Source organism: Python bivittatus, unplaced genomic scaffold (genome assembly GCF_059951505.1).
Source record: "Python bivittatus isolate LINGU-HERP-01145 unplaced genomic scaffold, Pbiv_v1 ctg000190_np1212, whole genome shotgun sequence".
NCBI lineage: Eukaryota > Metazoa > Chordata > Lepidosauria > Squamata > Pythonidae > Python > Python bivittatus.
The window spans coordinates 3,892,211-3,913,401 of NW_028277042.1; the positions used below are offsets into that span (position 1 = coordinate 3,892,211).

The 21,191-nt window shown below is 43.7% G+C and overlaps 1 protein-coding gene, 1 long non-coding RNA gene and 1 other non-coding gene across 11 annotated transcripts; 2 read left to right on the top strand and 1 right to left on the bottom strand.

The window, feature by feature from the left end:
- The first annotated feature begins 88 nt into the window (after positions 1-88).
- Positions 89-216, top strand: LOC112541368 (U6atac minor spliceosomal RNA). Its single transcript, XR_003085371.1, has one exon. It is a non-coding gene; the product is annotated as a U6atac minor spliceosomal RNA (small nuclear RNA).
- Positions 217-1,650: 1,434 nt separating this feature from the next.
- LOC148216469 (uncharacterized) lies at positions 1,651-6,794 on the bottom strand. Of its 2 annotated transcripts, none has more exons than XR_015795253.1 (3): positions 6,667-6,782; positions 3,769-4,237; positions 1,651-3,430 (listed from the first exon to the last, which is right to left on the bottom strand). It is a non-coding gene; the product is annotated as an uncharacterized LOC148216469 (long non-coding RNA). The 2 variants fall into 2 exon arrangements; XR_015795252.1 differs by having other exon boundaries at positions 1,652-3,430; positions 6,685-6,794.
- Positions 6,795-7,667: 873 nt separating this feature from the next.
- LOC148216470 (cytochrome P450 2J2-like) lies at positions 7,668-20,423 on the top strand. Of its 8 annotated transcripts, none has more exons than XM_088135935.1 (9): positions 7,668-8,409; positions 12,010-12,172; positions 12,632-12,784; positions 13,737-13,897; positions 14,288-14,461; positions 14,983-15,121; positions 15,417-15,604; positions 16,190-16,331; positions 18,317-20,423. In XM_088135935.1, the coding sequence occupies exons 2-9, from the start codon at positions 12,148-12,150 to the stop codon at positions 18,505-18,507; spliced, it is 1,173 nt and encodes a 390-aa protein (XP_087992061.1). In that variant the 5' UTR covers positions 7,668-8,409; positions 12,010-12,147; the 3' UTR covers positions 18,508-20,423. The 8 variants fall into 8 exon arrangements, with proteins under 8 accessions (XP_087992061.1, XP_087992063.1, XP_087992059.1 ...); XM_088135933.1 differs by lacking the exon at positions 7,668-8,409 and adding an exon at positions 8,418-9,160 and having other exon boundaries at positions 18,195-18,457; XM_088135931.1 differs by lacking the exon at positions 7,668-8,409 and adding an exon at positions 8,421-9,160.
- Positions 20,424-21,191: the final 768 nt, after the last annotated feature.

The following is a 21,191-nucleotide window of genomic DNA, read 5'->3' on the forward strand; positions in this document are numbered from 1 at the left end:
CATGCTGGCCACTGGGGGCAGTATTGCCTATAGCCTAAATACATTGTAGTATTTTCCCTATACTGCACAGAAGAGATGTTTATACCTTGTGTTGTAAGAAAGGAGAGAAGGTTAGCTTAACTCCCCTTGATAAGGATGGAAGAGGCCCTCGTGGCCTGTGCAACATGCACATGGTTAAGGCGCTGTCACTTACATTGAGACATCTAACCGGTTTGAGAGCCAGTTTGGTCTAGTGGTTAAGGCTCCAGGCTAGAAAGCAGGAGACTGGGAATTCTTGTCCTGCTTTAGGCATGAAAACCGGCTGGGTGACTTTGGGCCAGTCCCTCTCTCTCAGTCCCTGACGTCAGGCTCTGGCGATAAGCCGGTCGATTAATTCCTGTCACAACCAATGGATCAACAAAAAACGAAGGAGGGCAGCATGGGTTAAATGCATTGCCCTACTACCTACTCTCAAGGTGGAAAACTGTATAGGATTATGTGATCATAATCCGGTTGCTGCAATTTACCTACAATTTGATTCATTCCATCTAAACATGAAAGTAAAAGTAAGAAACGTAGTTACAAAGGCTTTGGTAAATTTCTAAGAACTGCTAACAATGGTAGAGTGCCCCCACCCATGGAATATAGGAAAATGAATTACAAAGAGAATGCTCCCTGGTGGCTTACCTAGGTACTGAACTCCTACCAGTGAAAAAGGGAAAGTTTTGGGGGAGGAAGGCATATTGCTCCCTGGTGGGATTTTTGTTATTGCAGGCTCCATGGGGAAACATTGGGCAATGTATTGAACCCATTGAACATACTACCCTTGGTGGGTGATTGGTGTATTGCAGGCTCAAAGTGTAATGTAGGGAACTGTATTGAACACATAGGACATGCTGCTCCCTGGTGGCTCATTTGAGTATTTCAGGCTCCAAAGCTGAATTTGGGTAAGGTATTTATCAATAGGACATACTGTGCCCTGCTGGTTCACATGGGTATTGCAGGCTTTAGCGAAAAAAGGGCAATAAGTTTATCATAAAGGACACACTGCCTCCTTGTGGCTGACTGGGTTTTGGAGGTTTAATTGGAAAAGAGAACAATGGGTTTTGTCTATAGCATATTATGTCCTCTGTTGGCTTACTTTGCAGCGTCAAAGTGGAAAATAGGCCAAACTACTAAATCTATCCCACACAGGCTCCTGGTGGCTCACTTGAGTATTTCATGCAATTGTCCTTCACCCCAGAACAATATTGGGTATTTGAGATTATTGTCCTGTATCAAGTGGGTCACTAGGTGCAGTATGACCTATAGCTCCCATGTATTGCCCAATGTATTTAATTTATATGCAGAGTACATCATGAGAAATGCCAGGCTGGAAGAATCACAAGCTGGAATTAAGACTGCAGGGAGAAACATCAACAACCTCAGATATGCAGATGATACCACTCTAATGGCAGAAAGTGAAGAAGAACTAAAGAGCCTCTTGATGAGGGTGAAAGAGGAGAGTGCAAAAGCTGGCTTGAAACTCAACATTAAAAAAACTAAGATCATGGCATCTGGACCCATCAGTTCCTGGCAAATAGAAGGGGTAGAAATGGAAGCAGTAACAGACTTCATTTATTTGGGCTCCAAGATCACCGCAGACGGAGACTGCAGCCATGAAATTAAAAGACGGTTGCTCCTTGGGAGGAAAGCTATGGCAAACCTAGATAGCATATTAAAAAGCAGAGACATCACCTTGCCAACAAAGATCTGCATAAGCAAAGCTATGGTTTTCCTAGTAGTAATGTATGGCTGTGAGAGCTGGACCATAAAGAAGGCTGAGTGCTGAAGAATTGATGCCTTTGAACTGTGGTGCTGGAGAAGACTCTTAAGAGTCCCCTGGACTGCTAGGAGGTCAAACCAGTCAATCTTAAAGGAAATCAACCCTGATTGCTCATTGGAAGGATTGATAATGAAGCTCAAGCTCAGATACTTTGGTCACCTAATGCGAAGAGAGGACTCTTTGGAAAAGACCCTGATGCTGGAAAAGATTGAAGGCAAAAGGAGAAGAAGACGGCAGAGGATGAGATGGTTAGACAGCATCACTGAAGCAATGAGCATGAAACTGAGCAAACTCAGGGAGGCAGTGAAGGACAGGAAGGCCTGGCGCAATATGGTTCATGGGGTCACGAAGAGTCGGACATGACTTAACGACTGAACAAGAAATTGCCCAATATACACTGAAGAGTGTGTAACACCCCACCCAGCCACCAGGGGGCAATATTTCTTATAGATTCCATTATATTGCCCTATTTTCCCCATAGAGCCTGTAATACATCATTGATCCACCAGGGGCTGAATTTCCTATACTGTAGATTGCAATTGTTGCAATAGGGCAATATAATAGAATCTATAGGAAATACTGCCCCTGATGGCAAAATGAGGTATTGCGGTCTAAATATTGTGTGGAAAATTGCTACAAAATCCGTTATATTGCCCTATTTTCCCCATAGAGCCTGCAATGTCTCATTGAGCTACCAAGCAGCACTATTTCCTACAGATTCCATTATATTGCCCTATTTGCTATATTGAGACTGCAATACCTCATTTTGCCACCAGGAGGCAGTATTTCCTAGAGATTCTATTATATTGCTCTATTTCCATGAGGTCAATGTGGAAAATAGGGCAATATAATAGAATCTCTAGGAAATACTTTATTAGCTTACACCTGCTAGACAGAATCTCACCAGACTAACTCTAACTCCCAAAATCTGCAACTAAACGCTCCGAATTCCTTAGGGTGGTGCCAGTCTCATCCTCTTAGCTTTCACATGCTCGGTCTGCAGGCTGAGGAGATGCTTGAGATTCTTCTCCCCGTGACCTTGGACCTCCTCACTCAAGTGCTCCATCACAAAAGCAGAACTATCTCGATGAGAGGCTGACTTAAACTCCAGACCCCATGCTTTAGGAAACACCCAGATCTTCAAGCATTTATGAAATTCTAGCATGATTACGGTCCCACAAAGCTCAGGGAATATGTTGTTCTAGAGGGGCAGGAAAGGTTTATGTGGAAAGGTTTCTTGGGAGGGGGGCAGAATATGCTGATCAGCTGCCCTACCAAAAGTCCAAAATCCAAGAACAAGGATATTAAAAGTATTAGATTCTACTGAGGGCAACTTTGGATAATTCACTGAATGTCAAGGGATCTATGGTGCCTTGAAGACTACAGAAATGAAACCTAGCTAGAATTTGCCTTTCTCTGAACAAAACCTGATGTAACTATTTCAAATGCACAAGGTGACTGGGAACACTTTATAGGCTTTTTTGTTTTACTGTAAAAATGGCCCACACATTCAGAAGAGGGCAGATTTCTTTCTCCAGAGTCTGATCTTCCCACAGCACTTGCAGGAATGACCATGTCGACATCAATCCTTCTCTGGACCCTTCAGCCTTTCGTAGCTTCTTCCTTCTATTGATAAAACACATATCCATAAACTTTAAAGTGGGTTAAAGTAGCATGGAATTCATCCCATCAAAGCTGGGCCCTTAATAGAGGTAATTAAAGGAGACAATTGTTTGGAACAGTTTAGCAATATAAAAATAGGAACCAAAGTTGAAATGAGTGCTTAAATCTTCCCCCGCCCATCCCATGCATTTCAGGTGTTTTGGGACTGCAGCTTGACCAGCCTCTGAAGGCCACATAGACTAGATCCTATGAATAAAGATGACAGAGGAGAGGAAAATTAGAACTCTTCCCCACTGCAGATATTACCTAATCCAAAAGGCATCTTGTCATTGACCACATACCTGTAAGGAATTGTTCCGCTACTAGAATGCCATAGTTTTTCCATCAGTCTTATAGGTTGGGAAAAAAGCCAGCTAGACTCATTTTTTGAATCTAGGAGTTGGAGTGAAGCTGGTATCACAATCAGAGCAACATTTTCCTGATAAACAGTGGATGATAGCTTCTGGAGCAGTATATGACCCCATAGCCTATCACGGTCCCTTGAGTCTCTTCTGGCCAGTCCAGAGTTGGGATTTACTCTATCCACGATTCCTCTTTGATTTTTTTCACTGTCAGCTACCTGTTCTTGAACCAGCTCTCAAAAGAGCTAAGCCAATGGATTCAAGACACCTTCCATCACGGAGCGCTTTCTTCCACATGACCTACTTGTCTTGGCTTCTGCAGGACACCATGGTTTTTGTCAATCTGGAGTCTGCCCATTGTGATGAATCTCAGTGGAAGTTCCCAAACGAGTTCAACCTCTCCAACTTTCTGAATGAAAAGGGAGAGTTCATGAAGCTGGAAGCTTTTTTGCCATTTTCAGCAGGTAAATTATTTCTCTGTTTTACTTTTAGTGACAATGTTTGTACAACACACAGAACCAGAAATTAGACAACCATGCTGAGTAGGGACATCATGTGAACACAGCCACTGGAACAGCTGAAAAGTGTACCCACATATTCACTTTTGGAACATCATCACCCATATTTGTGAAAGCGTTGCTGCAGATTCTCTGCGTGAAAGAATCCTTGCACAGGATAAATCAGAGAATATGCCAGTTCTTCAACCAGCTCTGGGCAATGCATGTTTTGCTGTGCTATTTCTCTCTCATCCAATAATCCTAAGGACACTAGTCAGTTTCATAGGACACACAAAACCACAAATCTGTATTTCAGGGGTGCTGTTTTATTGTAAAAGTGTATGCTGCTCTTTAATCATGGTTATAGACTTTCTTGTTATGTGAAACAGCCTCCATCATGGATTGCCATGAAATAGATAGCTATGTTAACATGCATTGCTCCTGTCTGTGAGTCAACAGAAAAGTATGCTAGCATTGTAAAATATCTATTGATCCCATCAAATGAAATTTAAACACTGTTAATATCAAAGTCTCAAAAATCACCAAATATTTAGATATCCCAAGATTCAAATACGCCTGCAAAATCTCTTTTTAATTGGAGAGTTAGATGGTCTAGCTACCCACCCTGAACTACCTGAATGGCAGCTCTCTTCTCCTTCACTTTGACTTTTCAGGACCAAGAGTCTGCTTAGAGGAAAACCTGGCTCGGATGGAGCTCTTCCTTTTCTTCACCAGGATTCTCAGAAACTTCCAGTTATTGTGGCCAGAAAAATGACAAGCACCAGATTTTACACCATACTTTGCGGGTTATACAATCTCCATCTCACTTTAAGGTTTTGCTGAAATGTCGCCAGACAACTAAGTAGGTCTAGGTGAGGATCTGCAAGACTGCCTCATTCTCCCCAGTGGCCAGCAACCATCTCTACTTCACATTTGCCACTTAAGATCTTTTTTAGAAATACAAATAAAGTGCTATTTTTTGCCAAATGATCCAGTGGATGATCAGGCTTGTTTATGATGATGATGATGAAATTCACTTTTCCAGGTCTCTGCTCTCCTTCTTCAAGGTTACTAGAATGGAGAAGAGCAGAGCGCACAGCTGGTTTATGAAATGGCTCTTCCTGGCATGAGAATCCAGGGCCCTTCCAGAACAGGGGAGATGTGCAGGGGAGGTGACAAAGGGGCTTCTGGCTTCAGGGGGCCCACCTGCCTTGCTCTTTACCAGTCAAGCTGACAAGCAAGGCCAGGTCAAGAAACGGACACCACTGGCATTCCAAGAATGGTACTTTACTTTGGAAATTTTATTTAGAGAATCTGGAAAGCCTCTCCAAACCATTCACGGCTCCTTTTGAAGGATAACAAAGTCAGAGTCGGGCTGTTCTGAGTGTCGTTCTCACACTCTCTACTTTCTTCCAGGGCTAAGTAACAAGTTTACCACCTCCTTCTCAAGGCCAGAGCCAAATTCATTTGCCTTGTATCAGAGGAGATCTAATGTTCTCCAAGAACCTCCAGATCTTCTTGTATAGAATTGCTAGATAAACAGAGTCCTTTTCACACTACGAAGGGTCCCTTCTGAAATGTTCCCTATGCCCTCCCTCTTTCTGTGGGCTGAGACATCTTTTACATTTCAGTTGTCCAGTCTGTGGCTCTCCCTCCTATCTCCCAAGGTCATTCCCACACCCTGTTCTACTTTAACAGACCAACTAGAAGAAAGTGTTGCCGGTGGTCTGTTATGATGAAGAGGCTGGAGAAAAATCTCAGGATTTAAACGTCAGGATAAACTTAAATATGTGGATAGGACAGATTCTTGTACTCTGTAAAAGCTGATCTTTGTGGTCACTGCGGCACATCTGTACTGGATTCTCTGAGTTATGTCACTCAATGTCAGGATCTATGCAAGCTATAAACCTTAATTGCTTTTAACTTAGTATAGAGATGTATATTAAATGGTTAATGGTAAAAATGTTAATTGCAGGCTGCTTGCTTGACCTGCCATTGAAGTTAGGAGTAAGGGGGGGAGAAGATGCCAGGTGTTGTTATCTCTACAGAGGCGCCTACAAGGTCAAGCACTGTGAGAGCCGAGTGAGGCTAGAATAATTTCAAGCGGGAAAAGAAAGGAGAAGGGGGGGGGGAAATTGGGCTTAAAAAGGGAAGGTTGTGCTTTGTAGAATTAGACTCAACAAACTATAGCTGCTGTGCATTTCTCCCAATAAAGAAATCTTTGATGGAATTATTTAGACTCCAGCGGATTTACTGAACTTTGGGAATGAGTGTGCAGACTCTGACATTTTGTTGAGTCTCACTACTTCGACCGAGGGATTTACTCGGGGGGAAATCCTACCGTGGAGCTCCCTCTCACCTAGGAGCGGTGGGGGGCTGCGAAGAGGAGGAAGAACCCCTGACAGCAACCTTCGCCCGCTCGCCGGCGCCCAGCGATCCTGGCAGGCGTAAAACCAAGGTATGGAGCCGGGAGGAGCTGTGCGGGGGAACGCCTTTCCTAGAGATGGAGCCCGAAGAGCGATGGGCCCTAACGACTGGCCGGAGAGAATCCACCCGGATCGGAGCCCTGGAGGAGGGCATGAGCTCGCGGCAAGCCGAGGACAGCTTGATGCGACAAGAACTAAGCGGCCTGGGCGTTACGTTCGGGTACCTTCCGGGGCCCCGAGGCGGAGAGGGAGTACGGAGAAGAGGGGGCGGGAGACACGCGTCTAGCCACCGCGCCGCCTCCCGCGGCGTTCGCTCCGGCAGCTCGGGGCCCTCAGCCTGCTCCAGCCGCGCCGCCTGCGCGCCCTCCTGCGGCCCAACGGCCGGCCGCACTTCCCCGAGACAACCAAGACGCGCTCCTTAAGCGCCGGGGGCTAAGCGCAAAATCCAGCGGAGATCCGCACGAACCGGCTAGCGTCGCGGCTCAAGTGACCCTGCGCAGGGGCAGACGGGCCGCCTGCTCGCCTCCGACAGGGAACGCGCGACCTACGTTGCAGGGCGCTTTCCGGAAAGGCCGGAGAATGGCTGACTGAACGCGCGAAGCCCGAGCCGCACCACCTCGGCCGGTTTCGAGCAGCCCTGAGGAGGCGGTTCGGAGACCCGGGAGCAATCACGAGGGCGCGCTCCCGACTGGTTAAGGGGCGGCAGGGATCCCGGGCCTTAGGGTTTCGGAGCCTGGCGGGGAAGCTTCCCCAGCGGCCGTAAGATTTTAAAACTGCCTGCTTTCAACAAGGCTTGCGGCAAGATTGGTGGCCGCCGGTCTACTCGCGAGCAAACCCACGTCCCCTTGACGGACGGACCGAGCACGCCGCGCCAGTGGAAGCCGATTGGATGGCCGTGGATGCGGAGTTCAAGCGGAAGCTTGGGGTTCCTGCGCAGGCGCCTCGGAAACAGCCAGCGAGAGGAGGAGACAAGGAATTTCCCAGAGCGGCAAAGCAACGCGTCTGTTTCCGTTACGGAGAGCCGGGGCATTTCGCGCCAGCCTGCACCAAACCGATGCCTGCGCGTGCGCAGGAGTCGCGGAAATCCTCCGGAGCTGCCCAAAAACCCACCGGCCGTAAAGGGAAGAGGGGAACCGAAGCGGGGGTAACGGAGTCGCCGTTCCCAGACCCCATTCTCTATGAAGAGGGGTCGGCGGGAAAGGAGCAGGAGAACCCAAACGGCGAACCCGGGAAGGCTTCTGGCAAACTCCTATGAAACTGCTATGAAAACTCCTTGAGGAGTTGGAAGACCTGTTGCAGTCCCTTGGGTATACGCTTGACCTCTATCTAGGAGAGCTTTAGACAGGTCGTTGAAGAACAAGTTGTAAAGAAATAGATTAAGAAAGCCCAGCGTTTATATTGCCTGAAGAAAGGATTTCCTGCAATTGTAACATTCATGTAGCTCAGCCAAGGCTGGATGAAAATCGCAGCCTTTTCCATGGCTCTATTCCTGGCCTGATTCCCATGTAGAACACGGAGTTCTCTGGGCATAAAACACCCAACTCCAAACCAGCCTGAAAGTAACGCCCAGAGATCAAAACAAATAATATGAAACTTTGGACTCTGACTCTTGTAGATGTCAAGCCTTCCTATTCAACCTCACATGAGTATAATTTAAGGTAACTCGCAGCAGGGCAAACCTTGCAAATGTTGCTTACCAAGGGATGAGAAAATATCTTTGTGTGACCTGGTTCTGCATCTCATGGGGCTTTTTTGGGGTTGGTGCTGGTAGGGGAAGGACTGTAGCCACATCATGCAGAGACATGATCAGGGCCAGGATGTCCTATTTTTGTGTTTGTTTGGGTTTTTCCTTTTAATAGTTGTCGTGGTGCCTTCTAAAACCTGTGTGAAGCCTACAGACAGTGCTGGGTTCAGTTCAAGGGGAGCTCCACTTTAGGAACATGTTTTTCCTTGTTTAAAAAATATTGTAATCATGTAAACTTTGGCTTTTACTGTTTCCAAACCAGGGTTTGAAATAAATTAGATAAAGGGTGTTGAAATTCTTTCTGTTTGCCTGAACAGAAATATAATTTGAAAACACCTATCTTTTTCCTGAGGATCTTGATGTTAATTTTCTGTTTGCCAATCGTCAGCTTTTGCCATCTGGCTTCTGTTCAAAGTTTACCTTTCATCCACACCTTAAAGATTTAATCACTGGCTGATTTGCCAGAGACACAGCAGCAGAGAGAGCGAGGCTTCCCTGCTTTCAGCATGACTGTTTTCAGCTGGCTGGTCATTCTTTCCCTGCTATTCCTCTGGTTCTGCAAGAGCAGACGTCCCAAAGGTTTCCCTCCGGGGCCTTGGCGCCTGCCCCTGATTGGGAATCTCCTTCAGGTCAGGATGGGGAACCTTTTGAAGGACTTGGTTCAGGTAAGGACCTGACCTTCTTCTGAAAGATTCATCAAGTACAGGTGGATAAACAGCAAATATATTTTAAGTAGTCCTCAGTTAATGACCAGTCATTTACCAACCTTTTGAAACAACTGGAACTGCTGGAACTGCTGTTGTAAGTTGGTACGGTGTTGTGCTTTATGATTGCGTCGCTGAGCAATGGAGTTGGCTGTCCCAATTACTGTTGTTAACTGAGGACTACCTTTAGAGCAAAGAACTACGACGATTGGAAGCTTATGTGAATATAAGATGTTTCATATAATGTTGAATGTTGAGTTAAAAATGCCTAGTGAACACAAGTAATTAAAGAAGACTATAGATAGTAAACAATATATTGAAGCAATACTATAAATTTTACATTGAATTAAGATATATATTCTAAAAAGACCACAGATTTTGAATGTGATACAATTCCCTGTTGAAGACGGTTGCTCCAGAATAGATTCCAGTTTGACTTAAATTCCGCATCAGATTTGTTTTTTAAACACAAAATCGTTGTAGACATTGAGGCACTCTCCATTCTTAGAGTAGGGAATCAGAAAACTTTTCTAATAACAAGCATACAGACTCCTTAACATACAATGTGCTAATTCAGTATATTTTGAAAGGTTTAGTAATATTTAGTAAGAATATCCCAGGTCGCAATGGGATTGTAACTTTCAGAATTTATCTGTTCTAGAATGAGTCATTTTCCAATATAGGTGAGCTCTACAACATTGCCACCAGACATGAAGAAAAGGTCTGGTCTTCTCATTACATTTCCTGAACATTTTGGAAAAAGAATCATTCCTTTTAGCAATTGAGGCTCAAGCGATAACCATATACCTGTGGTTAAAGATGTCATACCAATTCTCCCTTGGTATTACATAAAGTTAATTTGCTTTTCTGCTTCCATAGAAATTCCTATTGTTGCAGCTCTATGACCATATTCAAATTCTGCATCCATTTAATCCTACAATCTTCCCTAGGAATGTATAAATGATGCCCAAGAAATATTCAGTATTACGTGTTACAAGCTTGTCAAATTGAGACAAACCTCTCAGTATTTCTGCTGCTTCTGTAATTCTTTTCTTACCACCCTCCTTATCTGAAGATACTGGTACCAATTCAGTGCAGAATTGCACCATGCAGGAAGAAAATCCAAATATTATATACTTACCCCATTAACAATAAAATCTTGCAATCTAAACAAATTATTGTCTCTCCACTGAACATTGTTTTAATATCTTCATCTTCATAAAATAAACATTTAATAACAAGGCAAGAAGGGAGAAATGTAGGCCTCCTTTATCCCAAACATTCAGTAGACTCTTTAATATTGCATTATCTAGGCCCCACGTTTGAAAACATTTGGGATTTCTTACAAAAGTCTGTCTAGACCAGTGTTTCTCAAACTTGGCAACTTTAAGATATGTGGTCTTCAACTCCCAGAATTCCCTAGCCAGAATTCCCTAGCTAGCCATCTCAAAGTTGCCAAGTCTAAAGTTGGTCTAGATCACCCTGAAAACCTCTGAACGCTGTGGAGAGAGGAGGAAAGGCCATTCAACAGCTGAAAATCACGGTTTTCACTTTCTTATAAACATTGCAGTTCCACAAGCTTTGCTGCTTTGATACTAAATTTTTACTATGTAGTTAGGGGAATATTAAGCTGCTTGTTTTGAATGTAGCAACAATAATGTAGCAATTCCTCTGGTAGAAAACACCCATCTCTGCTTATCTGAAGCTGGGCAGGCTTTAACAAAGAAGCTCTTGATTAAAGGCTTCAATAATATGGGGATAATTGTTGGAGAGTGAACTTTGTCTTTACAGGATGGAGCTGTTTGGACATGAACAAGTGGTGAGAGTTAGCGAAGAGTTTTCCCATGTTGTCCCTGCGTGTTTCTGGCCTGTCCTTAGACAAGTGGGGCCAAAGGCCCTTAGCCCTTGGGAAAGGGGGTCTCCCATGTCCCCTAGCAGCGCCTCACCCTGAAACAAGCTGGGTTCTCCCAGAGCCTCGTTGGCAGATTTATTAAAAGGAAGATGGTGTTTAGAGATATGGGATGACAAACAGGACTGTGTTCTTTAGTGCCGTGTTTATCTGCACATTGGTTAGGGTAGGGCTGCTTTGATCCTCTTTCTCACAAGGCTTTCGGTGCTTGGGAAACAATCAGATAACATGAGCAACAAAAACCTTCTTCTGATGTTTTTCTCCTTTATTCATATCATTATATAGGAATGTAAGGCTTTTTCTAAAGTCAGAATACCTACTTAAACTCAGTTGTGTGGGGAGCAAATTTGAAAGCCCTCCCGTTTATTAGCGTTAAAGAAGGGTATTAACTATGCTTGGCTGGAAATGTCTCAGGCGAGCAGGATGTTGCCATCTTCAGAAAATGCCCTTAGGCCCATCTGCTGTGAATAGGTAATGTCTCTTTCCATGATCTCCTCCATCTCCCTTCTCCTAGGATCTTGGCAATCCACTCAAGTGTGTTTTCAGCACCTACAAACCACTTTGCTTCCCCAGTCATCTCCTCACTTCCCCCTTCCTGCAGGCACAAAAGCCACTTTGAAGAAGACTTTCTGTGTAAATGTAGTCCATAATCTCCTTTGCTGTGCACATCATTTGCTTGAATTGCACTTCTGCCTGAGGAGAAAAGCGGAATGGATGGACATTTGGGGGGAGGCACACAGTGGAGCTATAGGCAATCTCTCAGCCTTTTACTTGATGTTGCAGCACTGCAGTGTTTGATTCCAACATTACTTCTAAGAAAAGTGCTTGGCCAAGAAAAACATTTTGCACTTCTGCCACATTTCCTAATGCCTCTCTGCTAATCCTGGCTACTTCATTTCAGTTAGCCAAAAAATATGGTCCTGTCTTCAGTCTTTATCTTGGAGGAACACCTGTAGTCTTTACTCATGGATTTCCTCCAGCAAAAGAGGTCCTCGTGATAAAAGGCACAGAATTTGCTGGGAGGGCAGACTTTCCTATAATGGATGCCATCAATAAGAAAAAAGGTAACTGAATATAATTTCCAAGCCTTTTTTTTTTTCTTCTCCTCATGCCTCTTTGGTCTTTGTAAGATCCCAAGTTATCCATTCTAACTACCAGTATCCCTTTTCCTCTGCATTCTGGAGTGCTGACCAAAGTTTTCCAGTAAGAGAAGGAATAATCTCTTGAAATGTTAGAATTAGCTCCCTTCATCTTTTTTCTTTTTAAAATGGATGGATAATAATATAGAAGAGATTTTGGCATTCAGCTGAGAAAAGTCATACTTCTTTCTTATACCATAAAAAAAAAACTACTCAACATATTTTGCTTAGCATATTTTATTTTATTAATTGAGCATTAGCTGTATAACTTTAGTAATTCTCTGTTCATTTGAAAATTCACTTTGTTTTAAAAATCAATCAATGAATCAATTGCTACCTATAAGCAAGATACAAGTGAATGACTGCTGGATGATTTTTTTTTAGGTATACTGTCAACAAAATATGGTGAAGTCTGGAAGGAGCAAAGAAGGTTTTCACTGATGTTTCTCAGAAACTTTGGAGTGGGCAAGAAATCAATGGAAGAAAAGATCTTGGAGGAGGCAACTTATTTGATTGAGGCGTTTACTGAAAAGACAAGTACCTTCTCCGGGGACAGGATGGGATGGATGGGGAATCGTCATTTCAGTGTTCATTCTTTGTCCATGGGACACAATTCAGTTGACCTCCAAACTGACCACTGGGTGCGTGTATTGAAGGAGAGAGGGAGAAGCTCAGAATTCTGGTTGCGCAAAATTCCAAGCCCCATTGACCAAAATGAGACAGATTGTTCATTTTGTCTCTGTGCTTGTCATGTTTGTAAAGCAGGAGTCCTGTAACTTTCTTGGCTGGAAGCTTCAATTAGATTTCTGAGTATGCTTCTGGATCTCCATAGAAAATTAGGGAGGGAGGGGGGGAGGGAGGGAGGGAGGGAGAGTCATTGTATATACAATACTAGCCTTTGAAACATAGCTAGTTGCCAGCCTCTGTTTTCATGGAACGCTCCTTGCCATCGTTCACTGGGCCCACCTCCCACCATGCTCCATGCTGCCCCTGTGATGACCTAGTAGCCTTTCCTCAATGCAATGATCTCCAGAAGTGTTGGATTAAAAGGCAATCATCTCTACTGGCAGTGCTCACCAGGATATGCTTGCAATGGAGTTAAGTCCAACACGGCAACAAATTGAGTTTGGACTAAGAATACATATTTAGCCGTTCTTGATGGAACTGCGAGGATTCTAACAAGGTAGAGCTGGTAGTCCCGGTTGTGCTACTTGTCTGAACTACCTCGCAGGGCTAACACTTTTAGATGTAGTTTTTAAAAATTTCTGAAAGATTTTTATTCCTGGACAAAGGTTGAAAATAGGAGATATCATTTGACCTTGGGGACTCTTTTGCCACAAAGTTCATGGTGAGCTGATCAGAGAACAGGGACCTATAGTGGACTTATTTTGCGTTCTTCCAATGATGCCTCTGCAACCAGAAAAGCTGACAGCATATTGTGAGTCCCCTAAAGGAACATACAGGAGATGTATTTTGTTTTATTTCACAGGTGTACCTTTTGATCCTTGTGAATTTGTGGACATTGCGGTCGCTAACATAATTTCTACTATAATATTTGGGAAACGTTATGAATATGACAGCACCCTCCTCAAGTCTCTGCTGGATATGATACATCAAAGTTCCCGAATCACAGCGGGACCCTGGGCCTTGGTATCCTTAACAAGAATCCAGATGAATGTTCAGAATTAATGCACAACTAGGGGAATTTGGATTTCCATGTCTCAGATATTTTGGAAACTTTCTGATTTTCCTTCCAATTAGGACAGGATCTCATCAGAGTGCCAGGAAAATGGGGAAGGCTCTCTGTGAGTGATTTGGTCCAAAGCTGCAGTTATTTAGATTTAATTAGGGCAAATTTCTGCACTGAAATTTTACCTTACTTGGAAATTTGATACCCTATCAAATTGTGAATAAGAGTTATTTACATGAACCCTTTACAACACATGGGATTTTTTTCCTGCTCAATGTATCCTACAAAGGAGACTCCATCATGATTCTATTAAATTAATCAATGTTCGCTTTTCTTCTGTTTCCTGGCAGCTTTACAATGCTGTGCCGTTAGTGAGGAGGCTTCCCCTGCCCCATCAGGCACTAGTAACAACTGCAAAGAAAATAGATGCTTTCGTTGAAAAAGAGGTGGAAGAGCACAAGGCAACCATGATTCCTGGAGAACCCCGGGATTTCACTGATGCATATCTGGAAGAAATGCAGAAGGTAGATTTCTCAGTCCCTTGTTGCTGACTTTGCATTGTTTTCTTTTCCTCTCATGTTGAACCTGTTTGTCTGACATGACGCCTCACGAAAGTACAAAACTTTGATACAGTGACTTTTCTAGATGTTCTGCCAAGTCCACTTTTTGCCTTGGGGACATGATGTGTGAGCGCAGCTATGTGCCCTTGCTGTGCATGTTGGGCAAACCCAGCCAGCTAACACAGATCTGTCCATCCGGTTGCAGCAGAAGGAGGACAGGGAAGAAAGTCCCCTTTACCAGCTCTGAGGACCCTCTGGGGGACTCTCATGCTCTCCCTGAACTGTTTGCATCATGATGGGTTATCACTGGAAGAACATGCTGGTTTTTCCTCTCCCTCCTTCCTCTCCCCTTTCAGTGATATTTTTCAGAATGAAATCCCAATTTTAAATTGACGTTATCCACTGTATTAAAAAGAATACATGAGTGGGAAAAGATCCTTTTTCCATTTGATTTTAACAACATTCTTTGTGTTAACTAACAAAAGGCAGAGAGGAAAGGTTCCAGTTTTGAAGAAGAGCAACTACGAGTCTTACTGTCTGAGCTATTCATAGCTGGAACAGAGACAACAGCAGGAACGATTCAGTGGGGATTCCTCTATTTGATGGCCTTCCCAGAGATCCAAGGTGAAGAATTATGAAACAACGTTCTCGACTAATAATAGTATTACCTTCACTTATTATGCAAAACGAGGAAGGGTCCTGAATAGGGGAGGAGTGATTGTTGCATATAATCAGCCGAGAGGCTGATTATAGAGGTGAGTACACATATTTGCTTCTTTAGTGATTATCATGGCTGGGAATTCAGTGAGCTGCTATCTCGTCACTTCTGGTGCTCACCTGACTGGGAAGTATACCAACCATGTCTACATGGAGTCAGTGAAATGTTTTCCAGAAGGTAACTGAGTTCTTGGTTCCTCAGAGAAATGCTGGAAGGAAATAGACACTGTTCTGGGAAACAATGCAAGCCTGAAATACGAAGATAGAGAAAACTTGCCCTACACAAATGCCGTCATTCATGAAATCCAACGCATTTCAAATGTTGTTCCTCTTGGAATACCTCACGCACCCATTCAAGATGTGCAGCTCTTTGGATATAAAATTCCCAAGGTAAAAGCAGAAACTTTTAATTGTCTCCCATGAAGTGAAGTGCTGGTGAATCTGCATGTGTCCATCTGTATCTTTCTGACCTGAGGTATGTGTTTGTAAGTAAGAGCAAGAGAAAGCAAGAAGTTGGGGTCAATCCTGTTCTGTCATATGGAGGGAAGACATAGCACAGTCAAAGGATAAGAGGACTTGCATTCGGACCTCCTTGTATGAAAGTGCAATAGGCTTATTGACCATTTTTTCTGTTGTGTGCTTTGGTAAGTTGGCATGGTTCCTGCAGTTCTCTAAAGTCCTTGCATCAAAGGTTTCTTCTGAAATCTGAGGAACTCTTTCTTATGAAAGGTGGCTGATAGCTCATGGTGGAGTGACTGATCACATCTCCTGCCTTGGTTCTTGCCCCCCTTTTTCCTAATACTGAGTTCAGCTCTGCTTGATCCATAACTCCTCCCTGTTTCTGCTCACCCTCATCACCTGTTCTTCAACCACAGCTCAATGGGGTCTATCTGAAAGCTGAGTCAGTAGCATCCTGAGTCAAGTCTGAGCACGAGTGCATTCTTCCCCATGACCTCTTTGTCTTGGCTCGTGCAGGACACCATGGTTTTTGTCAATCTCCATTCTGCACATTTTGATGAATCTCAGTGGAAGTTCCCAGACGAGTTCAACCCCTCCAACTTCCTGAATGAAAAGGGAGAGTTTGTGAAGCCGGAAGCCTTTTTGGCATTTTCAGCAGGTAAATTTCTCTCTCTCTCTCTCTCTCTCACACACACACACACACACACACACACACACACACGCACTTGCAATTTTTGCACCACACCCTGAGCCCCAAACTACCTAACTTTTCTTTAAAGTCTTATGGAAATCAGCTCTTTGGCTCAGCTTATACTTCAGTTTCCCATAGGAAAATGGGGTTGAAAAAAACATAAGTAACCATGTTGAATATGGTCATTCCAAAACAGCTGAAAAATGTTTCCTTGTGGCCGTGGAATTCACTCTGTGGATTCTCTCTCTCTCTCTCTCTCTCTCTCTCACACACACACACACACACACCACACACACACACACACACACACTTTTACTGGCAATTTTTGCACCACACCCTGAGCCCCAAACTACCTAACTTTTCTTTAAAGACTTATGGAAATCAGCTCTTTGGCTCAGCTTATACTTCAGTTTCCCATAGGAAAATGGGGTTGAAAAAACATAAGTAACCATGTTGAATATGGTCATTCCAAAGCAGCTGAAAAATGTTTCCTTGTGGCCGTGGAATTCACCTTTGACTGTGAAAGCATTGTGGGGTGTTTTCTGTGTGAATGTCTCCTTGGAGATGGTGGGCCAAGATACAGCAGAGGAAATGGTAAATTCCTGAACCACCTTCAGACAATCCTCGTGTCTGGCTCTTAGCAGCTGCCTCAGAGGAAATAGATTCTTCCTGGCAAGATGCTCACAGGAGGTTTCCTCTAATAGTGTTTACTGCGAGGAAGGGATCAGATTGCAAGAATTGCAGCAGTTGGGATATTTGCACTAGTCTGGGCCAGAGGGTTTTGCATCATTGCAGGCTTGAAAGAGCAATACATCTGATCTTTATTGCTGCTTTCATGGTGCGGAGACAATAATTTGGCCCTTAATATCAATAAGACCAAGGAGCTTATAGTGGACTATAGAAGGAATAGATTGGACGTCCAGCCCCTGGTTATCAATGGAGACTGAGTGGAGCGGGTGCCCAGTTTTAAGTTTCTGGGTGTTACCATAAAGGAGGACCTGACGTGGGGCGCTCATATTTCAGCATTGGTTAAGACGACCCAGCAGAGATTCTACTACCTGAGACTTCTCAGGAAACAACAACTGAATGAAAAACTGCTGGCGACCTTCTACCGCTGTACTATAGAGAGCATTTTGACCTACTGCACCTGTGCATGGTTTGCTAGCCGCACAGTGGCAGATAGGAAAGTGCTACAGAGGGTTACCACCACTGCCCAGAGGATCACTGGTTTCCCTCTCCCCTCTTTGGAAGAACTTTATAGTTCCCGCTGCCTTAAGGAAGCTCAAAACATTCTTAAGGACCCATCCCACCCGGGACATCCTTTTTCTGAACTGTTACCATCTGGCAGACAGTAGAGGGTAATGAAAACAAGGACAAATAGGCTGAAGAATAGCTTCTATCTCAGAGCGGTAACTATACTGAACTCTACCGTATAGTGCAGTATTAATGCAGCATCAGGGGTTGTGCAATATGGAATGTGAAGGTTGTGTTATATGTGTTTTATGTGTTGTATGGCTTTTATATTTTTAAAGGTGCACTGGGGTGGCATTTAATTTCATTGTACGAGAAGTACAATGACAATAAAGATTACTTACTTACTTACTTATTGAGAAAAATGGCCTGTCACAAGAAAGGCTGAGTTAGTTAAGTCTTTCTACAGCTAAGAGCCTCTATTGGGCTCTCTGCATGATGGAGAAAGGAGGAGACAGGTAAGTACCTGAACTGCACAGGTCAGAGCCAGGCAAGAAAAGAAGAACTGAACTGAGAGAGGAAGGAAGTGAAATTTGACTTGGGAATATCAGGCTAAGCAATAGACGATGTGCTTCACAGAGTCATCCAAGGCAAGTCCTTTAGAGAGGGAAAGAATACGAACAACCTCACAAATGGTGGCAACCTTGGAGCCCATAGCGGGCTGAATGGCTGCTCTCTTCTCCTTCACTTTGACTTTTCAGGACCAAGAGTCTGCTTAGGGGAAAACCTGGCTCGGATGGAGCTCTTCCTCTTCTTCACCAGCATTCTCAGAAACTTCCAGTTATTGTGGCCAGATAAATCACAAGCACCAGATTTTACACCACATTTAGGGGTTACACAATCCCCTTCTCGCTTTAAGATGTCCTTGAAGTGTCGCCAGGAAAAGGACTAGATCCAAGGGAAGATTTTCACCACTCAAGGCGACCTCATGCTCTCCAAGAGGAAACTAAGAACACCGGAGAAATCCAAAGAAAATTCATATACTACATGTTTTCTATATACATGGAAAGCAGTTATCTGTGAATGTACGACAAAGGATTTATATTGGATGACCTGTAAAATCTGCAAGTGGCAAAATTTATCTCCAACATTATAAAGTGCCATTTAGAAGAAATAAAGTTGTTCTGTGGGTGTAATGGTATGTGGGAATGACCCTGGGAGACAGGAGGAAGAGCTGCAGACTAGGCAATGGTCAGATAAGAGGCAGCTGAGCCTGCATAAGAAACGAGGATGTGGCAAACATCTCAGAAGGGACCCTCTCTAGTTTCTTGGACTGTAAAGGTGAGGGGGGAGAGATGTAGTTTGAGACTTGCAAAATTAGTGCCAGCCTTGTGAGGTAGTCTAGACAAGAAGCACACCGAGGTGTCCTAGCTCTATCTTTACAGGAAGGTAACATTAACAGAATCTTGCACGCTGGCCTGTGTAAATTAGCCTGCTTGCCAAACTGCTGGTGGGGAAATTAGGTTTCTCTTCCAACATTACCTTTTGTCACCCATGAAGATCCATGGGTGTACCTTAAAGGTACTTATCTTTAGCTTTTCCCCAAAGAGAACAGCAATAACTCTTCTTAGGCCTTCGGCATGGCTGTTTTCAGCAGGCTGATTGTTATTTTCCTCCTATTCCTGTTTCTGGAAAAACAATCCTCCAGGTCATTATCGCCGACTTTAGAGTGACCATCTTGGAAAAAGGAGACTTTAACAGTGCCATTGAGTGAGAGATCACTGAACTCACATACATCAAAAGGTTTCAGGCAATCTCAAAAGATCTCAAAGTGTCATTTTTGTTAATTGATCTTGTAAGCTGTTTTATGTGTAACCTGCCTGTCTTCTTCCTCCTCCACGTCATCCAAACTTAAATCCTATATCGGTCTAACCACACAATGCATCTTCTGTAGTTGTTGCTGTAGTTCACAAAAGCTTATGCCTTTTAATACAGTTAAAAAAACAGTGTTAAAAGATGCCTGATTTTTTCTGCAAGAGACTAATATGGCTCCCTTCTGTGTGAAACAAGCACCACAGATCTCTCTGGGTTAGTTAGAAGTAAAGTGTTATTGGAAGCGTTTGCAAAGGCTGGTGGACTTCGTTGCAAATAAGAAGCCACACCCACATACACACTCCGGCCTAATTATATACATTCCCAATCGCAAGTCCTTCCCCTTTTCCCCATTGGCTAAGGTACTCAGGGTGTACAGTCTTTCCGGCTGCTCTATGATTTCTTCCTGGTCCCTCCCACCTCATCTATGGTAATTGCTCAAGGTTTCAGCTAATTGCATTATACTGATAAAGACTGCCCCAGGTTAAATTAGTTTTTATTTACATTGTCCCACCCAAGGAGACAACTTCCTCTCCATCTGCCACTATTTGATGACCATAACACTTAACACTACTTCCTTATCTCTCACACAGCTGCACTCTTAGCATGCTCGAGCTACTATTTCTTTGTCAATAATAACATATTTTATCCATCTCTCACTCTTCCTACGTCTATTCCTCAGACTGACTATTCCTTAAAGTAGCGTTTAAGTAACACCCAGACAAAACCAGGAACGTGAAATGTTGGTCTCTGACACTTCTAGATGCCAAGTCTTTCTACTGAATGTCACAGGAATGTGTCTGAACGTGGAGCAGAGAAACCTAGCTTACAACTGGCATTGCATGACCCGGCTCTGCAAATCACAGGTTTCTTTTTTGTAGTGGCAGGGGAGGAGGGGAAGCAATGGGAACTGCATTGGGTAAGAAAATAATGCAAAACATATGAAGCCACCTCAGAGATATGATCAGGGCCAGGGTTTGCTATGGAACCAGCATTGTCACTGTGCCTTCTAAAAGATGCATAGAACCTATAGCCGTGCAGAAGTCTGTACCTGGGGTCGGGGTGGGGGCCGGGGTGGGGGACCTAAACATTCAGGACCTGTTTTTCCTTGCTTCATAATGTTTCCATTATGTCTCCCTTTGGCTTGTGTTCTTTCCAACCCAGGGTTTGAAATAAATAATGTGAAGAGGGGTGTTGCTGTTCTAAAATGGAGAACAGGACCCCATTTGTTGTGGGGAAGGAAGAATGGGTGGATATTAACTTGCAAAGATTTGTGAGAGCAGCTCCACTTTTATGTGTTACGGGCTTAGATAGACCTCTTTGGTTCTGTAATTTTCTTGAAATGACATCCCATGTTTTCTCCAGGAACGTGAGGCATGCTAGGGCTTTTCTTAATATGGCACAGAAGACAGACACAAAGAGTGTATTTGTTTTTCCCACACAAAACTGGTTATTGTACAAAATTAAACTCCTTTCTTATTCGACTATCTTCCTATTATTGTAAGTTTACAACTATCTGTATTCTTATTTAATCCATAAATTTCTATCCCTATCTTCTATTTCTAAGTCCTATTCCCATGCCTGTAGCAGTGTTTTCTTATCTTCACTATTTCTTAGCTCTTTAAATCTTTCCTTTCCCCCAGGACTTCAGCTCTTGTAGCCAATCTCAGTCCATTTGCATGTGAAGACCCTTTTCACTCCTCTACAGGCTTGCGAATGGGGCTTTCTCCCCCCCTCCTGGCACTCCCGGTCTTCTGTTCCTGC

Excerpts from the sequence above, each read along its gene's own strand:
- LOC148216470 (XM_088135931.1), top strand. The coding sequence starts at position 9,002 with ATGACTGTTTTCAGCTGGCTGGTCATTCTTTCCCTGCTATTCCTCTGG. Across the intron at positions 12,173-12,631 it reads TGCCATCAATAAGAAAAAAG|GTATACTGTCAACAAAATAT; the intron begins GTAACTGAATAT and ends ATTTTTTTTTAG. Across the intron at positions 15,122-15,416 it reads GGCCTTCCCAGAGATCCAAG|AGAAATGCTGGAAGGAAATA; the intron begins GTGAAGAATTAT and ends TTGGTTCCTCAG.